The sequence below is a fragment of the Carcharhinus amblyrhynchos genome, chromosome 16 (assembly GCF_965287045.1).
Source record: "Carcharhinus amblyrhynchos chromosome 16, sCarAmb.v2.hapA, whole genome shotgun sequence".
In the NCBI taxonomy this organism is placed as follows: Eukaryota; Metazoa; Chordata; class Chondrichthyes; order Carcharhiniformes; family Carcharhinidae; genus Carcharhinus; species Carcharhinus amblyrhynchos.
This window is the reverse complement of record NC_137339.1, coordinates 69176543-69197035: the sequence shown is the minus strand read 5'-3', so window position 1 is coordinate 69197035 and position 20493 is coordinate 69176543. Positions and strand designations below refer to the sequence as shown.

At 51.4% G+C, this 20493-nt stretch overlaps 1 protein-coding gene across 1 annotated transcript in view; it reads right to left on the bottom strand.

Annotated features, from left to right (window-relative positions):
* Positions 1–20493, bottom strand: part of LOC145354070 (B-cell receptor CD22-like) — a 64959-nt gene that overhangs the window by 31547 nt on the left and 12919 nt on the right. The window contains exons 2-8 of the mRNA XM_080205204.1: positions 18294–18349; positions 15578–15934; positions 11951–12244; positions 9803–10063; positions 4540–4890; positions 1337–1636; positions 141–422 (exon numbers count right to left, since the gene is read on the bottom strand). Of these exons, the coding sequence (XP_080061330.1) occupies positions 141–422; positions 1337–1636; positions 4540–4890; positions 9803–10063; positions 11951–12244; positions 15578–15934; positions 18294–18349 (1901 nt within the window). The remainder of the gene's footprint in view (positions 1–140; positions 423–1336; positions 1637–4539; positions 4891–9802; positions 10064–11950; positions 12245–15577; positions 15935–18293; positions 18350–20493) is intronic.

The window sequence follows — 20493 nt, the reverse complement described above, 5'->3', positions numbered from 1 at the left end:
GAGTTGGTCGATCAGCCCTGATCGTGATGAATGGCAGAGCAGGCTCGAAGGGCCAAATGGCCTCCTTCTGCTCCTACCTGCTATGATTCTATGTTAACTCTAACCCCTACAAACAGAGCTTTCATCTGTTTCATACTTACACTGGCCTTGCAGTTCAATGTTCTCTGACCTGTTGCTCCCAAGGTTATTGGAAGCTGTGCAATAGTATTTCCCATAGTCCGAGAAGGAGATTGGGTTGAATTCCAGGGTTTGGCCTGAGTGCCACCGGTACTGATATCCCGGCTTGTCCCATGTATACTGACTGACTGCTGGGTTACTGAAGAGGGCATCACACCTTAAAGTAACAAAGTCTCCTTCTTTCATTGTTTGGACGCCGGTTTTGCTGTTTACGATCAGTGTGATGCTAATGTTCCGAGGTTTATCTGAAAATGCACACAATGGAAAAAATGAAATCCTTCTACCTGAATACACAGAAACAGCGCATTGAGACCAACCGGTTCATGTCAGAGTACATGTTCTGAACAAATCTCCTACCGATGTCCAAGTCACCAATATACCATTTGACAACATGTCACCCCTTCATCCACATGGGGAGATATTAGGGAGAGGAGAGCAAAAGCATAGTTTGTAAGTTTCAAAGGAGGAGAAAGAGGGTTGGAGAGGTTCCGAGAGGGAATTCCAGAGCTTTGGGTCCCCCTGTGAAGGCACAGTAACCATTGGTGGAATGATGGGAATCAGAGGATGCTCAAGAGACCCGAATTGGAGGACTGCAGGGATCGCAGAGAGTTGTAGGGGGCTGGAGGAAGTCACAGAGATTGGGAGGATTCCAGATCCTGGAGGAAGTTACAAAGATAGGGAGGGGTGTAGAGGCCAGAGAAGGTGACAGAGATTGGGAGAATTGTAGAGGCTGGAAGAAGTTACAGAGCTAGGGAGGGGTGTAGGAGTTGGAGGTTGCAGAGATAGGGAGGGGTGTAGTGGCTGAAGGAGGTTACAGAGATAGGGAGGGGTGTAGGGGCTGGAGGAGGTTACAGAGATAGGGAGGGGTGTAGGGGCTGGAGGAGGTTACAGAGATAGGGAGGGGGTGTAGGGGCTGGAGTAGGTTACAGAGATAGGGAGGGGTGTAGGGGCTAGAGGAGGTTACAGAGATAGGGAGGGGTGTAGGGGCTGGAGGAGGTTACAGAGATAGGGAGGGGGTGTAGGGGCTGGAGGAGGTTACAGAGATAGGGAGGAGTGTAGGGGCTGGAGGAGGTTACAGAGATAGGGAGGGGGTGTAGGGAAGTGTAGGGGGTGCAGGGAGGTTACAGAGATAGGGAAGGATTGATTCTCGGATACTCACACTGGAGGTTTAGGCTCGTCTCATTCTCCACTGACATTCCAATCCGTTCAATCCGAGCCGTACATCTCACAATCTCATTCCGATCCTTAAATCTCGGGGTGAAAGTCACTGTGCTGGAATGAATCCAAACGTAATCGCTGTAGGAATTCATGGTCTCATTTTGGTATTCGGTGAGGGGGATGTCCCACTGGAAGACAGGGAGATCTTCTGGACAGCGACTCCGAACAGAACAGCTCACTGTGGCAACTTCATCCTCCACCATTGCCCCCGTTGGTATGATCACTGGCATCTCTGGGATATCTGTGCAATAGATAGAGCAGGATAAAAAGACTGCATTATTGAGGGAGTGCGGCACTGTCAGACGGTCAGTGCTGAGGGAGTGCCACACTGTCAGAGGGTCAGTACTGAGGGAGTGCCGCACTGTCAGAGGGTCAGTGCTGAGCGAGTGCCGCACTGTCAGAGGGTCAGTGCTCAGGGAGTGCCGCACTGTCAGAGGGTCAGTACTGAGGGAGTGCCGCACTGTCAGAGGGTCAGTGCTGAGGGAGTGCCGCACTGTCAGAGGGTCAGTGCTGAGGGAGTGCCGCACTGTCAGAGGGTCAGTGCTGAGGGAGTGCCGCACTGTCAGAGGGTCAGTGCTGAGGGAGTGCCGCACAGTAAGAGGGTCAGTACTGAGGGAGTGCCGCACTGTCAGAGGGTCAGTGCTGAGTGAGTGCCGCACTGTCAGAGGGTCAGTACTGAGGGAGTGCCGCACTGTCAGAGGGTCAGTGCTGAGGGAGCGCTGCACTGTCAGAGGGTCAGTGCTGAGGGAGTGCCGCACTGTCAGAGGGTCAGTGCTGAGGGAGCACCGCACTGTCAGAGGGTCAGTGCTGAGGGAGTGCCGCACTGTCAGAGGGTCAGTACTGAGGGAGTGCCGCACTGTCAGAGGGTCAGTGCTGAGGGAGTGCCGCACTGTCAGAGGGTCAGTACTGAGGGAGTGCCGCACTTGCAGAGCGTCAGTGCTGAGGGAGTGCCGAACTGTCAGAGGGTCAGTGCTGACGGAGTGCCGCACTGTCAGAGGGTCAGTGCTGAGGGAGTGCCGCACTGTCAGAGGTTCAGTGCTGAGGGAGTGCCGCACTGTCAGAGGGTCAGTACTGAGGGAGTGCCGCACTGTCAGAGGGTCAGTACTGAGGGAGTGCCGCACTGTCAGAGGGTCAGTGCTGAGGGAGTGCCGAACTGTCAGAGGTTCAGTGCTGAGTGCGTGCCACACTGTCAGAGGGTCAGTACTGAGGGAGTGCCGCACTGTCAGAGGGTCAGTGCTGAGGGAGTGCCGCACTGTCAGAGGGTCAGTGCTCAGGGAGTGCCGCACTGTCAGAGGGTCAGTACTGAGGGAGTGCCGCACTGTCAGAGGGTCAGTGCTGAGGGAGTGCTGCACTGTCAGAGGGTCAGTGCTGACGGAGTGCCGCACTGTCAGAGGGTCAGTGCTGAGGGATTGCCGCACTGTCAGAGGGTCAGTACTGAGGGAGTGCCGCACTGTCAGAGGTCAGTGCTGAGGGAGTGCCGCACTGTCAGAGGGTCAGTGCTGAGGGAGTGCCACACTGTCAGAGGGTCAGTGTTGAGGGATTGCCGCACTGTCAGAGGGTCAGTGCTGAGGGTGTGCCGCACTGTCAGAGGGTCAGTACTGAGGGAGTGCCGCACTGTCAGAGGGTCAGTGCTGAGGGAGTGCCGCACTGTCAGAGGGTCAGTGCTGAGGGAGTGCCGAACTGTCAGAGGGTCAGCGCTGAGGGAGCGCCGCACTGTCAGAGGGTCAGTGCTGACGGAGTGCCGCACTGTCAGAGGGTCAGTGCTGAGGGAGTGCCGCACTGTCAGAGGGTCAGTGTTGAGGGAGTGCCGCACTGTCAGAGGGTCAGTGCTGAGGGAGTGCCGCAGTGTCAGAGGGTCAGTGCTGAGGGAGTGCTGCACTGTCAGAGGGTCAGTGCTGAGGGAGTGCCGCACTGTCAGAGGGTCAGTGCTGAGGGAGCGCCGCACTGTCAGAGGGTCAGTGTTGAGGGAGTGCCGCACTGTCAGAGGGTCAGTGCTGAGGGAGTGCCGCACTGTCAGAGGGTCAGTACTGAGGGAGTGCCGCACTGTCAGAGGGTCAGTGCTGAGGGAGTGCCGCACTGTCAGAGGGTCAGTGTTGAGGGAGTGCCGCACTGTCAGAGGGTCAGTACTGAGGGAGTGCCGCAGTGTCAGAGGGTCTGTACTAAGTGCTCCTTTGTCAGAGGGGCAGTGAATGTGTTGCGTTCACTCAATTCTTGCTGCACATGCCTTTTTTTGCACCCCGCTCTGTGGATGGGAGGGAGAGAGAGAGAGTGAGAGACAGAGAGAGACAGAGAGAATCAAGGAGAGATACAGAGAGAGAATGAGAGAGATGAGAGAGAGAGATAGAGAGAGAGACAGGGAAAGAGAGAGACACAGACGGTGAGAAAAGAGAGAGAAAGGGAGAGAACAGAGAGAGGGAGAGATACAGAGATGGAAAGAGAGACAGAGAGAGACAGAAAGAGATAGACAATGAGAGAGAGAGACAGACAGAGAGAGTGAGAGACTGAGAGAGAGACAGAGACAGAGACAAGAGAGAGACAGAGACAGAGAGGGAGAGTCAGAGAGGGGGTCTCAGAGGAGAGAGGTAGAGGGAGAGAGTCAAAGAGAGAGAGAGAGTGAGAAAAACAGAGAGGGAGACAGAGAGAGACAGGGTGGGACAAGGACAGAGAGAGAGAGAGAGAGAGAGGTAGAGTGAGGGAGAAAACAGAAGCAGAGAGACAGAGACCGAGAGGAAGACATACAGAGTGGGAGAGAGAGAGAGACAGAGAGACAGGGGAGAGGGGGAGTGAGGGAGAGAACAGAAACAGAGCAATAGAGAGACAGAGAGGGGGAGAGAGAGAGAGAGAGAGGGAGAGATGAAGAGAGGGAGAGATGAAGAGAGGGAGAGAGAGAGAGGGAGACATACAGAGAGGGAGGGGGAGAGAGAGATGAAGAGAGGGAGAGATGCAGAGATGGAGAGTGATGAAGAGAGGGAGAGATGCAGAGATGGAGAGTGATGAAGAGAGGGAGAGATGCAGAGATGGAGAGTGATGAAGAGAGGGAGAGATGCAGAGATGGAGAGTGATGAAGAGAGGAAGAATTACTGACTGGGCCACATTAAATATCCTGGAGAAAATTAATAGCTGCTATTTTATTCACAAACTCACCAGTTACCAGAAGTCTGCTTCCAGATTGCTGGGACCATTTATATTTGCCCTTTTCAATGCGGAAATAATATTGCCCGCTATCTGTTGTTTGTAAGTTATTTATCTTCAAAGTACAGTTTCTGCTGTTCATATTCCCGAGAAACTGGAATCGTTGCTTCTCCCCAGCATGGCTCTCCTCTGTGCTGTTATAGACTTGAACCCCGTCATAATGGTGTCCTTTCAACCATTTCCCAATCATCTCCTCACTGCTGTCATCCACATTTGGGTGGTGGAACCTACACGGGATTACCACACACGAATCTTTCAGAGCCCTCACTACGAGTGGGCTCCACACCCCCCAGTTACCGTCACCTGTAACAGACACACACACAATCACAGAGGTGGTAGCAATCTTACAGTGCAAGTTGGAAGAAGGGCCGTTCAGCCCCTCTGTATCTGTGCTGTCCCACTGACAAAGCATATACAGGGAAGTTCAGTAATGCTGTCCAGTGGTGGAATCACATCAGACAGTAGACATTTTAGGTGCCCAGATCACCAACAACCTGTCCGGGTCCCAACACACTGACACTATAGTTAAGAAAGCCCACCAGTGCCTCTAATTTCTCAGAGAACGAAGGAAATTTGGCATGTTTGCTACAACTCTCACCAACTTTTACAGATGCACCATAGAAAGCATTCTTTCTGTTGTATCACAGCTTGGTATGGGCTCCTGCTCTGCCCAAAACCACAAGAAAAGGTCGCGAATGTAGCCCAATCCATCATGTAAACTAGCTTCCCATCCCTTGACTCTGTCTACACTTCCCTCTGCCTTGACAAAGCAGCCAACATAATTAAGGACCCACACCAACCTGGACATTCTCCCTTCCACCTTCTTCCATCAGGAAAAAGATACAAAAGTCTGAGGTCACATGCAAGAAACAATACTTTTCACTGTATCCCAATACATGTGACAATAATAAATCAAATCAAATCAAACCAAATTTTCTTTTGGGTTTAGCCAATTCCAACTAGTGAATCGCAATCTGTACTCCGGCTATTGCAAATGGAGAAGGGAAGATGTTGCTTTACTCAGTCAGCCACTTGTTGGGAAATCAGGCTAACACAATGGGCATCACTTGGAATTCATATACACCATTCCTGAATGGTGAATTGGCCAAAAAGTCTTTTGGAACTGGCAGCAGTAATCTGCAAGGGAAGTACACCACTGCATGGCAGCAAATACCTTCAGAATTTTTACATTTGCTCTGATGAGTCAAAGTGGAAAAGATTCGGCAGCATGTCTCTTTTTTCTTTAGCCATACCAAAGAAGGCTTAGAAGTTAAATGATATCAGATGGGGTAAGGAAGGGGACATCACATTGACTTAGACGCGTCCATGAGAGACACGAGGCCCAGGGTCAAAAGCCCCCAGGAGATATTTGCAAAGCAGGGACACGCCTTTCAGCCCCTCTGCTCCATGGTCCTGGTCCAAGTGAGCTGCTCCCCACCACGGCATCTCCTTCATCTACCCCCCATCACTATATCCTTCTATTCCTTTCCCCATCCATTGACTCTGACTACACTTCCCACTGCCACAGAAAAGCAGCCAGCATGATTAAGGACGTTGCCAGAAATTCTCTCTTCCACCTTCTTCCATCAGGAAAAAGATATAAAAGTCTGAGGTTGCATACCAACCAACTCAAGAACACCTTCTTCCCTGCCGTCATCAGACTTTTTAATGGACCTACCTCGCACTAAGTTGATCTTTGTCTACACCCTAGCTATGACTGTAACACTACATTCTGCACTCATGCCTTTCCTTCTCTATGAACAATATGTTTTGTCTGTATCACACACAAGAAACAATACTTTTCACTGTATGTTAATAGCTGTTAATAAATCAAATCAAATCAAATCAAGCTGCCACATGTTTATCCAACTTCCCCCTTAAACACATCGATACTATTCATGTCAACCACTCCCCGTGGGAGCGAGTCCCACATTCTCCCCACTCCCCATGGGAGCAAGTCCCACATTCTCCCCCACTCCCCGTGGGAGCGAGTCCCACATTCTCCCCCACTCCCCGTGGGAGCGAGTCCCACATTCTCCCCACTCCCCGTGGGAGCGAGTCCCACATTCTCCCCCACTCCCCGTGGGAGTGAGTCCCACATTCTCCCCCACTCCCCGTGGGAGCAAGTCCCACATTCTCCCCACTCCCTGTGGGAGCGAGTCCCACATTCTCCCCACTCCCCATGGGAGTGAGTCCCACATTCTCCCCCACTCCCCGTGGGAGCAAGTCCCACATTCTCCCCACTCCCTGTGGGAGCGAGTCCCACATTCTCCCCACTCCCCATGGGAGCGAGTCCCACATTCTCCCCCACTCCCCATGGGAGCAAGTCCCACATTCTCCCCCACTCCCCATGGGAGCAAGTCCCACGTTCCCTCCACTTCCTGTGGGAGTGAGTCCCACATTCTCCCCACTCACCATGGGAATGAGTCCCATATTCTCCCCGTTCCCTGTGGGAGCAAGTCTCATATTCTATAGGGATTGTAGGGGCAGTGGAGACTACAGAGATAGGGAGGGGTGTAGGAGCTGGGGGAGCTTACAGAGATAGGGACGGTTATAGAGACTGGAGGAGGTTACAGGGGTTGGGGGGATTATAGAAGCTGGAGGAGGTTACAGAGATAGGGAGGGCTGTAGGGGCTGGAGAAGGTTACTGTGATAAGGAGGGTTACATGGAACATAGAACATAGAACATTACAGCAAAGTACAGGCCCTTTGGCCCTCAATGTTGTGCCGAGCTTTGTCCAATCCTAAGATCAAGCCAACCCCTCCCTATCATTCTGGAGTGCTCCATGTGCCTATCCAATAAACACTTGAAAGTTTCTAAAGTTTCTGATTCCACTATCACAGCAGGCAGTCTATTCCACACCCCCACCATTCTCTGGGTGAAGAATCTACCTCGGGCATCCCTCCTATATCTCCCACCATGAACCTTATAGTTATGCCCCCGGAGTTGAGGGGGTTGAGCTATGAGGAGAGGCTGAATAAATTAGGCTTGTACTCGTTAGAGTTTAGAAGAATGAGGGGAGATCTCATTGAGACGTATAAGATGATGAATGGGATGGATAGGATAGAGGTGGAGAGACTCTTCCTGCTCAGAAAGGACAGTAGGACTAGGGGGCACAGCCTCAAGATAAAGGGGGGGCGGTTTAGAATGGAGTTGAGGAGGAACTTCTTCATTCAAAGGGTGGTGAATCTCTGGAATTCTCTGCCCGTTGAAGTGGTGGAGGCTACCTTGCTAAATATTTTAAAGACGCAGGTTGATGGGTTTTTGATAAGAGAGGGGATTAAGGGTTATGGGGAGAGGGCGGGAATGTGGAACTGAGCCACGACAGATCAGCCATGATCTTATTGAATGGCGGGGCAGGCTCGAAGGGCTAGATGGCCTACTCCTGCTCCTATTTCTTATGTTCTTATGTTCTTAAGTAACAGCTACATCCACCCAAGGAAATAGTTTCTGCACATCCACTCTATCAATCCCTCTCACCATCTTATAAACCTCTATTAAGTCGCCTCTCATCCTCCTCCACTCTAAAGAGAAAAGCCCCAGCTCCCTCAACCTTTCCTCATAAGACGGACCCTCCAAACCAGACAGCATCCTGGTAAATCTCCTCTGCACTCTCTCCAATGCTTCCACATCCTTCTTATAGTGAGGTGACCAGAACTGAACACAAATGTGGTCTCCAAATGTGGTCTCACCAAGGTCCGGTATAGTTGCAGCATAACCCCACAGCTCTTAAGCTCAAACCCGCTGTTAATAAACACTAACACACTATAAGCCTTCTTCACGTCTCTATCCACTTGAGTGGCAACCTTCAGAGATCTGTGGATATGAACCCCAAGATCTCTCCGTTCATCCACATTCCTCAGAACCCTGCCGTTGACCCTGTAATCCGCATTCAAGTTTGTCCTACCAAAATGAATCACCTCACACTTATCAGGGTCAAACCCCATCTGCCACTTTTTGGCCCAGCTCTGCATCCTATCAATGTCTCTTTGCAGCCTACAAGAGCCCTCCACCTCATCCACTACTCCACCAATCTTGGTGTCATCGGCAAATTTACTAACCCACCCTTCAGCCCCCTCTTCTAAGTCATTGATAAAAATCACAAATAGCAGAGGACCCAGCACTGATCCCTGTGGTACACCGCTGGTAACTGGCCTCCAGTCTGAAAATTTTCCCTCCACCACCACCCTCTGTCTTCTATGAGACAGCCAGTTACTTAACCAATCGGTCAAATTTCCTTCTATCCCACACCTCCTTACTTTCTTCATGAGCCTACCATGGGGAACCTTATCAAACGCCTTACTAAAATCCATGTATACGACATCAACTGCTCTACCTTCGTCCACACTCTTAGTTACCTCCTCAAAGAATTCAATCAAATTTGTGAGGCAGGACTTACCCCTCATGAAACCATGGTGACTATCCCGGATTAAATTGCATCTTTCCAAATGGTCATAAATCCTATCCCTCAGGACCCTTTCCATCAACTTACCGACCACTGAAGTAAGACTAACCGGCCTATAATTACCAGGGTCATTCCTATTTCCTTTCTTGAAGACAGGAACAACATTCACCACTCTCCTGTCCTCTGGTACAATCCACGTGGACAGTGAGGACCCAAAGATCAAAGCTAAAGGCTCTGCAATCTCATTGCTTGTCTCCCAAAGTATCCGAGGATGTATCCCATCTGGCCCAGGGACTGAGCGACCCTTGGGTTTTCCAAACTTGCTAATACATCTTCCCTCACAACATCTACCTCCTCCATCCTATCAGCCTGTATCACACTGTCATCCTTACATACATGACCCCTCCTTAGTGAACACTGAAGAAAAGTATTCATTCAACGCCTCACCTATCTCTTCTGCCTCCATGCACAAGTTCCCACGATTATGCTTGACCGGCCCTAACCTCATCCTGGTCATTCTTTTATTTATCACATAAGAGTAAAAAGCTTTGGGGTTTTCCTTTATCCAACCCGTCAAGGATCTTTCATGCCCCCTCCTGGCTCTCCTAAGCCCTTTTTTTAACTCATTGCTAGCTACCTTGTAACCCTCAAGCAACCCAGCTGAACCTTGTTTTCTCATCCTTACATACGCTTCCTTCTTCCTCTTGACATGGGGAGGGGTGTAGGGGCTGGAGGAGGTTACTGCGATAAGGAGAGTTTTAGGGGCTGAGACTTCCTGAGGGGGGGTGATGGGAGATTTCGATACCTACTTAACTGTACCAGACTGATGTAATCAGACACAGTTGTTCCCACTGAGTTAGTTGCTTCACATCGAAAAGGCTGATGAACTGCATATGTCGAGAATGTTTTCAGATATGTAATTCCAGACAGCCGAACACCATCCTTTCCCCTCCATCTGTAACGTGTTACTGGCGGATTACTGTTTGAAACCATACATGTCAAAGTCATGCTGCCACCTTTATAGTTTTGTGTATAATCAGATGAATCAATGTAAACCAACTTCGGAGCATCTGATCAGAAAGAGAACAGAGTTAAAGAGACACATTAATATCAGCGGGAATCACAGTCACTATAGGTGTCACAAAGCCTATCAAAGGCAAGAAATGACCTCAAGATACATATCTGTAAAGGACAGGACCCGTTCAGTCCCTCGAGCCTGTTACACAGGAACAGGAGGAGGCCCCATTCAGGCCCTCGAGACTGTTATACAGGAATAGGAGGAGACTTGGTTCAGCCCCTTGAGCCTGTGACAGAAGATCATTGTGGATTATGGAATTTCATCCAGGGCTCGAGCTTTGTGGAAATTGGATTGAGGCTTTACAGTGGCACAGTGGTTAGCACCAGGGACCCGGGTTCCATTCTGGCCTTGTGTGACTGTCCTTGTGAGGTTTGCACATTCTCTTGGTTTCTGTGTGGGTTTCCTCTGGGTGTTCCACTTTCCTCCCACAGTCCAAAGATGTGCAGGTTAGGGGGACTGGCCATATTAAGTCGACCCTTAGTGTCAAAGATGTGCATGTTAGGTGGACTGGCCATGCTAAATTGCCCCTAGTGTCCGAAGATGTGCGGATTAGGGGGATTAGCTGTACTAAATTGCCCCTTAGTGTCCAAAGATGTGTATTTTAGGGAGATTGGCTGTGCTAAATTGTCCCTTAGTATCCAAAGATGTGCAGGTTACATGGATTGGCGATGTACACTCATACAAAATTGCTCCTTTGTATCCAAAATTGTGCAGATAACGGGGATTGGCCATGCTAAGTTGTCCCTTAGTGTCCAAAGATGTATAGGTTAGGGTGGATTGGCCATGCTAAATTGCCCCTTAGTGTCCAAAGATGTATAGGTTAGGGTGGATTGGCCATGCTAAATTGTCCCTTAGTGTCCAAAGATGTGCAGGTTAGGGGGATTGGCCATGCTAAATTGCCCCTTAGTGTCCAAAGATGTATAGGTTAGGGTGGATTGGCCATGCTAAATTGCCCCTTAGTGTCCAAAGATGTGTAGGTTAGGGTGGATTGGCCATGCTAAATTGCCCTTTAGTGTCCAAAGATGTATAGGTTAGGGTGGATTGGCCATGCTAAATTGCCCTTTAGTGTCCAAAGATGTATAGGTTAGGGTGGATTGGCCATGCTAAATTGCCCCTTAGTGTCCAAAGATGTGCAGGTTAGGGTGGATTGGCCATGCTAAATTGCCCTTTAGTGTCCAAAGATGTGCAGGTTAGGGTGGATTGGCCATGCTAAATTGCCCCTTAGTGTCCAAAGATGTGTAGGTTAGGTGGATTGGCCGTGCTAAATTGCCCTTTAGTGTCCAAAGATGTGTAGGTTAGTTGGATTGGCCATGCTAAATCGCCTCCTTGTTCCCAAAGATGTGCAGTTTAGGTAGTTTGGCCGTACTAAATTGTCCCTTACCGTCCAAAGATGTGTAGATTAGGTGGATTGGCCATGCTAAATTGCCCTTTCGTGTCCAAAGATGTGTCAATTATGTGGATTGGCCGTAGTAAATTGCCCATTATTGTCCAAAGGTGTGCCGATTACGTGGATTGGCCATGCTAAATTGTACCTTCATGTCCAAAGATGTGTAGGTTAAGGAAACCTAAGGGGTGAACCTGTGAAGAGAAGGCCTGGGTGGGATGCTCTTTTGGGGATTTGGTGCAGACTCGATGGGCTGAATGGCCTTCTTCTGCACAGAGGATATTCTCTGATTCTTGGAGATTGGAAAGAAATAAATTTGCAGTGATGCAGGAATAGAGCGGGCCAACGGGATGGACTGGATTGCTCTACGGAGGAATAGCATGGGCCCAATGTGCTGAATGGCCTCCTTCTGTTCTATAACAACTGAATGATTGAGCCAAGGTGAACTCTGGCCTTCTCCAGACAGTAGATCCTCTCATTGAGCTCATTACTTACACTGCACGTTTAAGGTGATATTTTTAGAGTGAATTTCGTGAAGGGCTGTTTGTATCCCACATGTCAGGGTCCTCGCATTATCCCTGGATGAAGTGACAAAACTCAGTTCAACACCAGATTTCCATCCGTTTTGGGAAGTGCCAGTGATTTCTGTCAAGGAGGATTTGTTTAAGCCATCAATATCAAACCAACTGAGAAGACCGGGGCACAGATACTTCACTGAGCAAAGAATCTTCACCTCTGTATTCTCCTCCATCTCTCGATCTGGCGACATGGTTATCAAATCAGACACATCTTTAGAGACAGAGAGAAGTTAGACACAGGATTAATTAATTAACAGAGAGCTTTGAAAGAATAAATAAATCATCTGGATACCTCATGTGCGACTGGAGCACAAGGAACCAAATTATATTAAATGGAGACCAGAACATTGCAGTGCTCCAAGTGTGGGTCTAACCGAGGGATATGGAGACTGGAACTGTGCACAGTGCTCCGAGTGTGGGTCTAACCGAGGGATATGGAGACTGGAACTGTGCACAGTGCTCCAAGTGTGGGTCTAACCGAGGGATATGGAGACTGGAACTGTGCACAGTGCTCCGAGTGTGGGTCTAACCGAGGGATACGGAGACCGGAACTGTGCACAGAGCTCCGAGTGTGGGTCTAACCGAGGGATACGGAGACCGGAACTGTGCACAGTGCTCCGAGTGTGGGTCTAACCGAGGGATACGGAGACCGGAACTGTGCACAGTGCTCCGAGTGTGGGTCTAACCGAGGGATACGGAGACCGGAACTGTGCACAGTGCTCCGAGTGTGGGTCTAACCGAGGGATACGGAGACCGGAACTGTGCACAGTGCTCCGAGTGTGGGTCTAACCGAGGGATACGGAGACCGGAACTGTGCACAGTGCTCCGAGTGTGGGTCTAACCGAGGGATCAAGTCCCCAGGACCGGATGGAATGCATCCGAGGGTTCTGAAAGAAATGGCGGAGGTGATAGTGGATGCCTTGGTGGTTATTTTCCAGACGTCGCTGGATTCCGGGGAAGTGCCGGAGGATTGGAAAACGGCTAATGTTACGCCGTTGTTTAAGAAGGGTGCCAGGCAAAAGGCGGGGAATTACAGGCCGGTTAGTTTAACGTCTGTGGTAGGTAAAATGTTAGAATCCGTCATTAAGGAGGAAATTGCGAGGCATCTTGAAGGGAATTGCTTGATAGGGCAGACGCAACACGGTTTCATTAAAGGGAAGTCGTGTCTGACAAATTTACTGGAGTTCTATGAGGATGTGTCTAGGGCGGTGGATAGAGGAGAGCCGGTGGATGTGGTCTTTCTGGATTTTCAGAAGGCGTTTGATAAGGTACCTCACAAGAGGTTACTGCAGAAGGTCAGAGGACATGGAGTTGGGGGTAGGGTGTTAGCGTGGATAGAGGATTGGTTGTCAAATAGGAGGCAGAGAGTGGGGGTCAATGGGTGCTATTCGGATTGGCGGTTGGTGACTAGTGGGGTGCCCCAGGGGTCGGTGCTGGGGCCTCAGCTATTTACCATTTATATAGATGATCTGGAGGAGGGAACCGAGTGTAGGGTGTCGAAATTTGCTGATGACACCAAGATTGGGGGAAAGGCAAATTGTGCGGAGGGTGTGGAGAGTCTGCAGAAGGATCTAGATAGGCTGGGTGAATGGGCCAGGAAATGGCAAATGGAATTTAATGTTGGCAAGTGTGAGGTGGTCCACTTTGGTAGGAAGAATGGTAGGAAGGACTATTACTTACGTGGCGAAAAACTGCAGCAGGCGACGGTGCAGAGGGACCTCGGGGTCCTTGTGCATGAGTCGCAAAAACCCAGCCTGCAGGTGCAGCAGGTGGTCAGGAAGGCGAATGGGATGCTGGCCTTCATAGCGAGGGGGATTGAATATAAAAGTAGGGAGGTCTTGCTGCAGCTGTATAGGGCATTGGTGAGGCCGCAGCTGGAGTACTGTGTGCAGTTTTGGGCGCCGCACCTGCGCAAGGATATTTTGGCCTTGGAGGGAGTGCAGAGGAGGTTTACTAGGCTGATACCGGAGTTGAGGGGCTTGAGCTATGAGGAGAGGCTGAATAAACTAGGCTTGTACTCGTTAGAGTTTAGAAGAATGAGGGGAGATCTCATTGAGACGTATAAGATGATGAATGGGATGGATAGGATAGAGGTAGAAAGACTCTTCCCGCTCAAAAAAGACAGTAGGACTAGGGGGCACAGCCTCAAGATAAAGGGGGGGCAGTTCAGAACGGAGTTGAGGAGGAACTTCTTCACTCAAAGGGTGGTGAATCTCTGGAATTCTCTGCCCGTTGAAGTGGTGGAGGCTGCCTCGCTAAATATTTTTAAGAAGCGGGTTGATGGGTTTTTGATAAGAGAGGGGATTAAGGGTTATGGGGAGAGGGCGGGAAAGTGGAACTGAGCCACGACAGATCAGCCATGATCTTATTGAATGGCGGGGCAGGCTCGAAGGGCCAGATGGCCTACTCCTGCTCCTATTTCTTATGTTCTTATGATACGGAGACCGGAACTGTGCACAGTGCTCCGAGTGTGGGTCTAACCGAGGGATATGGAGACTGGAACTGGACACAGTGCTCCGAGTGTGGGTCTAACCGAGGGATATGGAGACTGGAACTGTGCACAGTGCTCCGAGTGTGGGTCTAACCGAGGGATATGGAGACTGGAACTGGACACAGTGCTCCAAGTGTGTTCTAACTGAGGGATATGGAAACCGGAATAGTGCAGAGTGCTCCAAGTGTGGTCTAACCGAGGGATATGGAGATTGGAACTGTGCACATGGAAACACAGAAAACAGGAGCAGAAGTTGGTCACTTGGCCCTTTGAGCCTGTTCCGCCATTCAATCAGACCATGGCTGATCCTCCATCCACTGTCATGATGCCACTCTCACCCCACATTGTCCCCACCCTGGCCTGGCTGTTGTCAACCTTCTCAGGTACACCCTGGTCCAGTTGTCCATCACACCCAACGCTCCTGCCCTTCCCAGAAGACCTTTCCTTGCAAGCACAGTAGGTGCGACATGTCACAACTTTACACTAAGACCTTTCACCTTCATCATAAACCCTTTTTGCACAATTTTTATTGATATGTGAAGACCTCCTCCCATCCTCCTCTGGGCCAGCTCCCACTTGTTCTTACACTTTGCACTGTTATCTCCCATTTCTGGGTGTAGCACTTCCGGAACTGGGAGGAGGCCATTCAACCCCTCGAGCCTGTTACACAGGAACAGGAGGAGGCCCCATTCAGCCCCTCGAGCCTGTTACACAGGAACAGGAGGAGGCCATTCAGGCCCTCGAGCCTGTTACACAGGAACAGGAGGAGGCCATTCAGCCCCTCGAGCCTGTTACACAGGAACAGGAGGAGGTCCCATTCAGTCCCTCGAGGCTGTTACACAGGAACAGGAGGAGGCCATTCAGCCCCTCGAGCCTGTTACACAGGAACAGGAGGAGGCCATTCAGCCCCTCGAGCCTGTTACACAGGAACAGGAGGAGGCCATTCAGGCCCTCGAGCCTGTTACACAGGAACAGGAAGAGGCCATTCAGCCCTCCTCGAGCTTGTTTTCTGTTACTTTGAGCAAAGCTGATTGGGAAGATATTTAAACTTACCAGCTAGTTTAATCGAGACTCCGTCTGGGTCTGAGAAATTATATCCATGTCTGAATTTCATTCTGAAGTGATATATTCCTTCATCACCTTGCTGTAAATTCTTTATTTTCAAGGTACAGTCTTTATTTTGTTGCCAGTTGGTAATGAACTCTGTGCGATTCTGGAAGCGAGGGTGTGAGATGCCATGGGAAGTGATCACTTCATCCCCACCAATCTTGTCCTCATGTAACCACATGACTATCTCAGGGGTACCTCTGTAGAAGGGATACTGGAATGTGCAAGGAATCACCAGACACAAACCCTCAGCTCCAGTTATTGACTCTGGAGCTGTCACACGCCATTCATAACAAAGCACATCTACAACAAGAACAAAGTGCATTTATATAGCATCCTTGTCACTTTACACATCTCAAGGTGTATTCTGAATCAACATCGAGCAACGCAATGAGATATTTAATATCCCACCCAGTCAAATCGCACTCTCCATCTCACTCCCGCACCCTTTAATATCCCACCCAGTCTAATCCCACTCTCCCCCTCACTCCCCGCACCCTTTAATAACCCACCCAGTCCAATCCCACTCTCCCCCTCACTCCCCGCACCCTTTAATATCCCACCCAGTCTAATCCCACTCTCCCCCCTCACTCCCCGCACCCTTTAATATCCCACCCAGTCTAATCCCACTCTCCTCCACACTCCCCGCACCCTTTAATATCCCACCCAGTCTAATCCCACTCTCCTCCACACTCCCCACACCCTTTAATATCCCACCCAGTCTAATCCCACTCTCCCCCCTCACTCCCCGCACCCTTTAATATCCCACCCAGTCTAATCCCACTCTCTCCCACACTCCCTGCACCCTTTAATATCCCACCAGTCGAATCCCACTCTCCCTGCATCACTCGCCACACCGTTTAATATCCCATACAGGCTAATCCTGCTGTCCCCCTCACTCCCCGCACTCTTTAATATCCCACCGAGTGTAATTCTACTCTCTCCCCCTCACTCCCCGCAACCTTTAACATCCCACCCAGTCTAATCCCACTCTCCCCTCACTCCCCGCACCCTTTAATATCCCACCCAGTCTAATCCCACTCTCCCCCTCACTCCCCGCACCCTTTAATATCCCACCCAGTCTAATCCCACTCTCCCCCTCACTCCCCGCACCCTTTAATATCCCACCCAGTCTAATCCCACTCTCCCCCTCACTGCTCGCACCCTTTAATATCCCACCCAGTCTAATCCCACTCTTCCCCTCACTCCCCGCACCCTTTAATATCCCACCCAGTCTAATCCCACTCTCCCCCTCACTCCCCGCACCCTTTAATATCCCACCCAGTCTAATCCCACTCTCCCCCTCACTCCCCGCACCCTTTAATATCCCACCCAGTCTAATCCCACTCTCCCCCCTCACTCCCCGCACCCTTTAATATCCCACCCAGTCTAGTCCCACTGCCCCCCCCTCACTCCCCACACCCTTTAATATCCCACCCAGTCTAATCCCACTCTCCCCCTCACTGCCCGCACCCTTTAATATCCCACCCAGTCTAATCCCACTCTCCCCCTCACTGCCCGCACCCTTTAATATCCCACCCAGTCTAATCCCACTCTCCCCCTCACTCCCCGCACCCTTTAATATCCCACCCAGTCTAATCCCACTCTCCCCCTCACTCCCCGCACCCTTTAATATCCCACCCAGTCTAATCCCACTCTCCCCCTCACTCCCCGCAACCTTTAACATCCCACCCAGTCTAATCCCACTCTCCCCCTCACTCCCCGCACCCTTTAATATCCCACCCAGTCTAATCCCACTCTCCCCCTCACTGCCCGCACCCTTTAATATCCCACCCAGTCTAATCCCACTCTCCCCCTCACTCCCCGCACCCTTTAATATCCCACCCAGTCTAATCCCACTCTCTCCCTCACTCCCCGCACCCTTTAATATCCCACCCAGTCTAATCCCACTCTCCCCCTCACTCCCCGCACCCTTTAATATCCCACCCAGTCTAATCCCACTCCCCCCCCCTCACTCCCCACACCCTTTAATATCCCACCCAGTCTAATCCCACTCTCCCCCTCACTGCCCGCACCCTTTAATATCCCACCCAGTCTAATCCCACTCTCCCCCTCACTGCCCGCACCCTTTAATATCCCACCCAGTCTAATCCCACTCTCCCCCTCACTCCCCGCACCCTTTAATATCCCACCCAGTCTAATCCCACTCTCCCCCTCACTCCCCGCACCCTTTAATATCCCACCCAGTCTAATCCCACTCTCCCCCTCACTGCCCGCACCCTTTAATATCCCACCCAGTCTAATCCCACTCTCCCCCTCACTCCCCGCACCCTTTAATATCCCACCCAGACTAATCCCATTCTCCCCCTCACTCCCCACACCCTTTAATATCCCACCCAGTCTAATCCCACTCTCCCCCCTCACTCCCCACACCCTTTAATATCCCACCCAGTCTAATCCCACTCTCCCCCTCACTCCCCGCACCCTTTAATATCCCACCCAGTCTAATCCCACTCTCCCCCTCACTCCCCGCACCCTTTAATATCCCACCCAGACTAATCCCATTCTCCCCCTCACTCCCCACACCCTTTAATATCCCACCCAGTCTAATCCCACTCTCCCCCCTCACTCCCCACACCCTTTAATATCCCACCCAGTCAAATCCCACTGTTCATAAAAGGTAAATTAAACAGACACTTACACCAGCTATTTGACAGCAGCAGTAAGATGGAAATTAAAGCACCCATTTCTTGTGTACTGAAAGAAATATGGAGATAATTAGTGAAAAATTTACTCAGTGGTTTCTGAATATTTCTCCTCACAGATTCTAACTGGGACGGCCTTCACCAGTCAGATATTAGCGACCATTCCAGAAGCTTCCTTCGAGGGGATTGGGGGTGGCCTTCTTGGATTGACATGAGAAGAAATTCCCCCACTCCAAGATTTCACAATCCTTGCAAAACGTTGACTCAGAAAGCTTTGAGAGGCTCCATCACTGACACAGTTCACCAGGCGGTCAATGGTGAGGGAGTGCCACACTGTCAGAGGGTCAGTGCTGAGGGAGTGCCGCACTGTCAGAGGGTCAGTGCTGAGGGAGTGCCGCACTGTCAGAGGGTCAGTGCTGAGGGAGTCCTGCACTGTCAGAGGGTCAGTGCTGAGGGAGTGCCGCACTGTCAGAGGGTCAGTATTGAGGGAGTTCCGCACTGTCAGAGGGTCAGTGGTGAGGGAATGCCGCACTGTCAGAGGGTCAGTGCTGAGGGAGTGCCGCACTGTCAGAGGGTCAGTACTGAGGGAGTGCCGCACTGTCAGAGGGTCAGTGCTGAGGGAGTGCCGCACTGTCAGAGGGTCAGTGCTGAGGGAGTGCCGCACTGTCAGAGGGTCAGTGCTGAGGGAGTGCCGCACTGTCAGAGGGTCAGTACTGAGGGAGCGCCGCACTGTCAGAGGGTCAGTGCTGAGGGAGTGCCGCACTGTCAGAGGGTCAGTGCTGAGGGAGTGCCGCACTGTCAGAGGGTCAGTGCTGAGGGAGTGCCGCACTGTCAGGGGGTCAGTACTGAGGGAGTGCCGCACTGTCAGAGATGCAGTCTTTCAGTACGTGTCTCGAGGCTCTATCTGCCCTCTCAGGGTGTGTGTAGATGCTTAAATGGTAATTGTTTGGCAGTGCCAATGTGGGGATGTTTTGGGGGTGGGGTGGAGCAGTGAGTGGGGGAATTGGGGTGTGGGGATTTTGGGATGGGAGATAGGCGGAGGGGGAGCAGGGGATGAGGTTGGGGGTGGAGTTGGGTGTAGTTACGGAATGGGGGGTAGGGACGGGGAGTGGAATGGGGGTTGTGGGTGGGGAGGGGTGGAGGATTTGGATGCGGAGATTGGTGCTGGAGGGAACCTGGGAAGTGGGGTTGAGGGATGTGAGTGGGAAGGCTTGTGGTGTGGGAGGCGGGGATTGGTCAGTGGGGGCTAGGGGATGGGGGTGGGTAGGGTGAGGGGTTGGCGGGGTGGGAGTTCTCCACGTGTCCTGCAGTCTGAATATGACATTGATAGTGAGGGCGGTCTGAGTGAGTGACAGTGGAGTGAGTAAGGGGCAGTGATAGTGAGGGTGGAGTGAGTGCAGGGAGTGATAGTGAGAGTTCAGTGAGTGAGTGACAGGGATAATGAGGGTGGAGTGAGGGGCAGTGATATTGATGATGGAGTGAGTGAAAGTGACAGTGAGGGTGGAGTGTGTGAGGGGCAGTGATAGTGAGGGTGGAGTGTGTGAGGGGCAGTGATAGTGAGGGTGGAGTGTGTATAGGCAGTGATAGTGAGGGTGGAGTGTGTGAGGGGCAGTGATAGTGAGGGTGGAGTGTGTGAGGGGCAGTGATAGTGAGGGTGGAGTGTGTGAGGGGCAGTGATAGTGAGGGTGGAGTGTGTATGGGCAGTGATAGTGAGGGTGGAGTGTGTGAGGGGCAGTGATAGTGAAGGTGGAGTGTGTTAGGGGCAGTGATAGTGAGGGTGGAGTGTGTGAGGGGCAGTGATAGTGAGGGTGGAGTGTGTGAAGGGCAGTGATAGTGAGGGTGGAGTGTGTGAAGGGCAGTGATAGTGAGGGTGGAGTGTGTGAGGGGCAGTGATAGTGAGGGTAGAGTGTGTGAGGGGCAGTGATAGTGAGGGTGGAGTGTGTTGGGGCAGTGATAGTGAGGGTGGAGTGTGTGAGGGGCAGTGATAGTGAGGGTGGAGTGTGTTAGGGGCAGTGATAGTGAGGGTGGAGTGTGTGAGGGGCAGTGATAGTGAGGGTGGAGTGTGTGAGGGGCAGTGATATTGAGGGTGGAGTGTATGGGGGCAGTGATAGTGAGGGTGGAGTGTGCGAGGGGCAGTGATAGTGACGGTGGAGTGTGTGAGGGGCAGTGATAGTGACGGTGGAGTGTGTGAAGGGC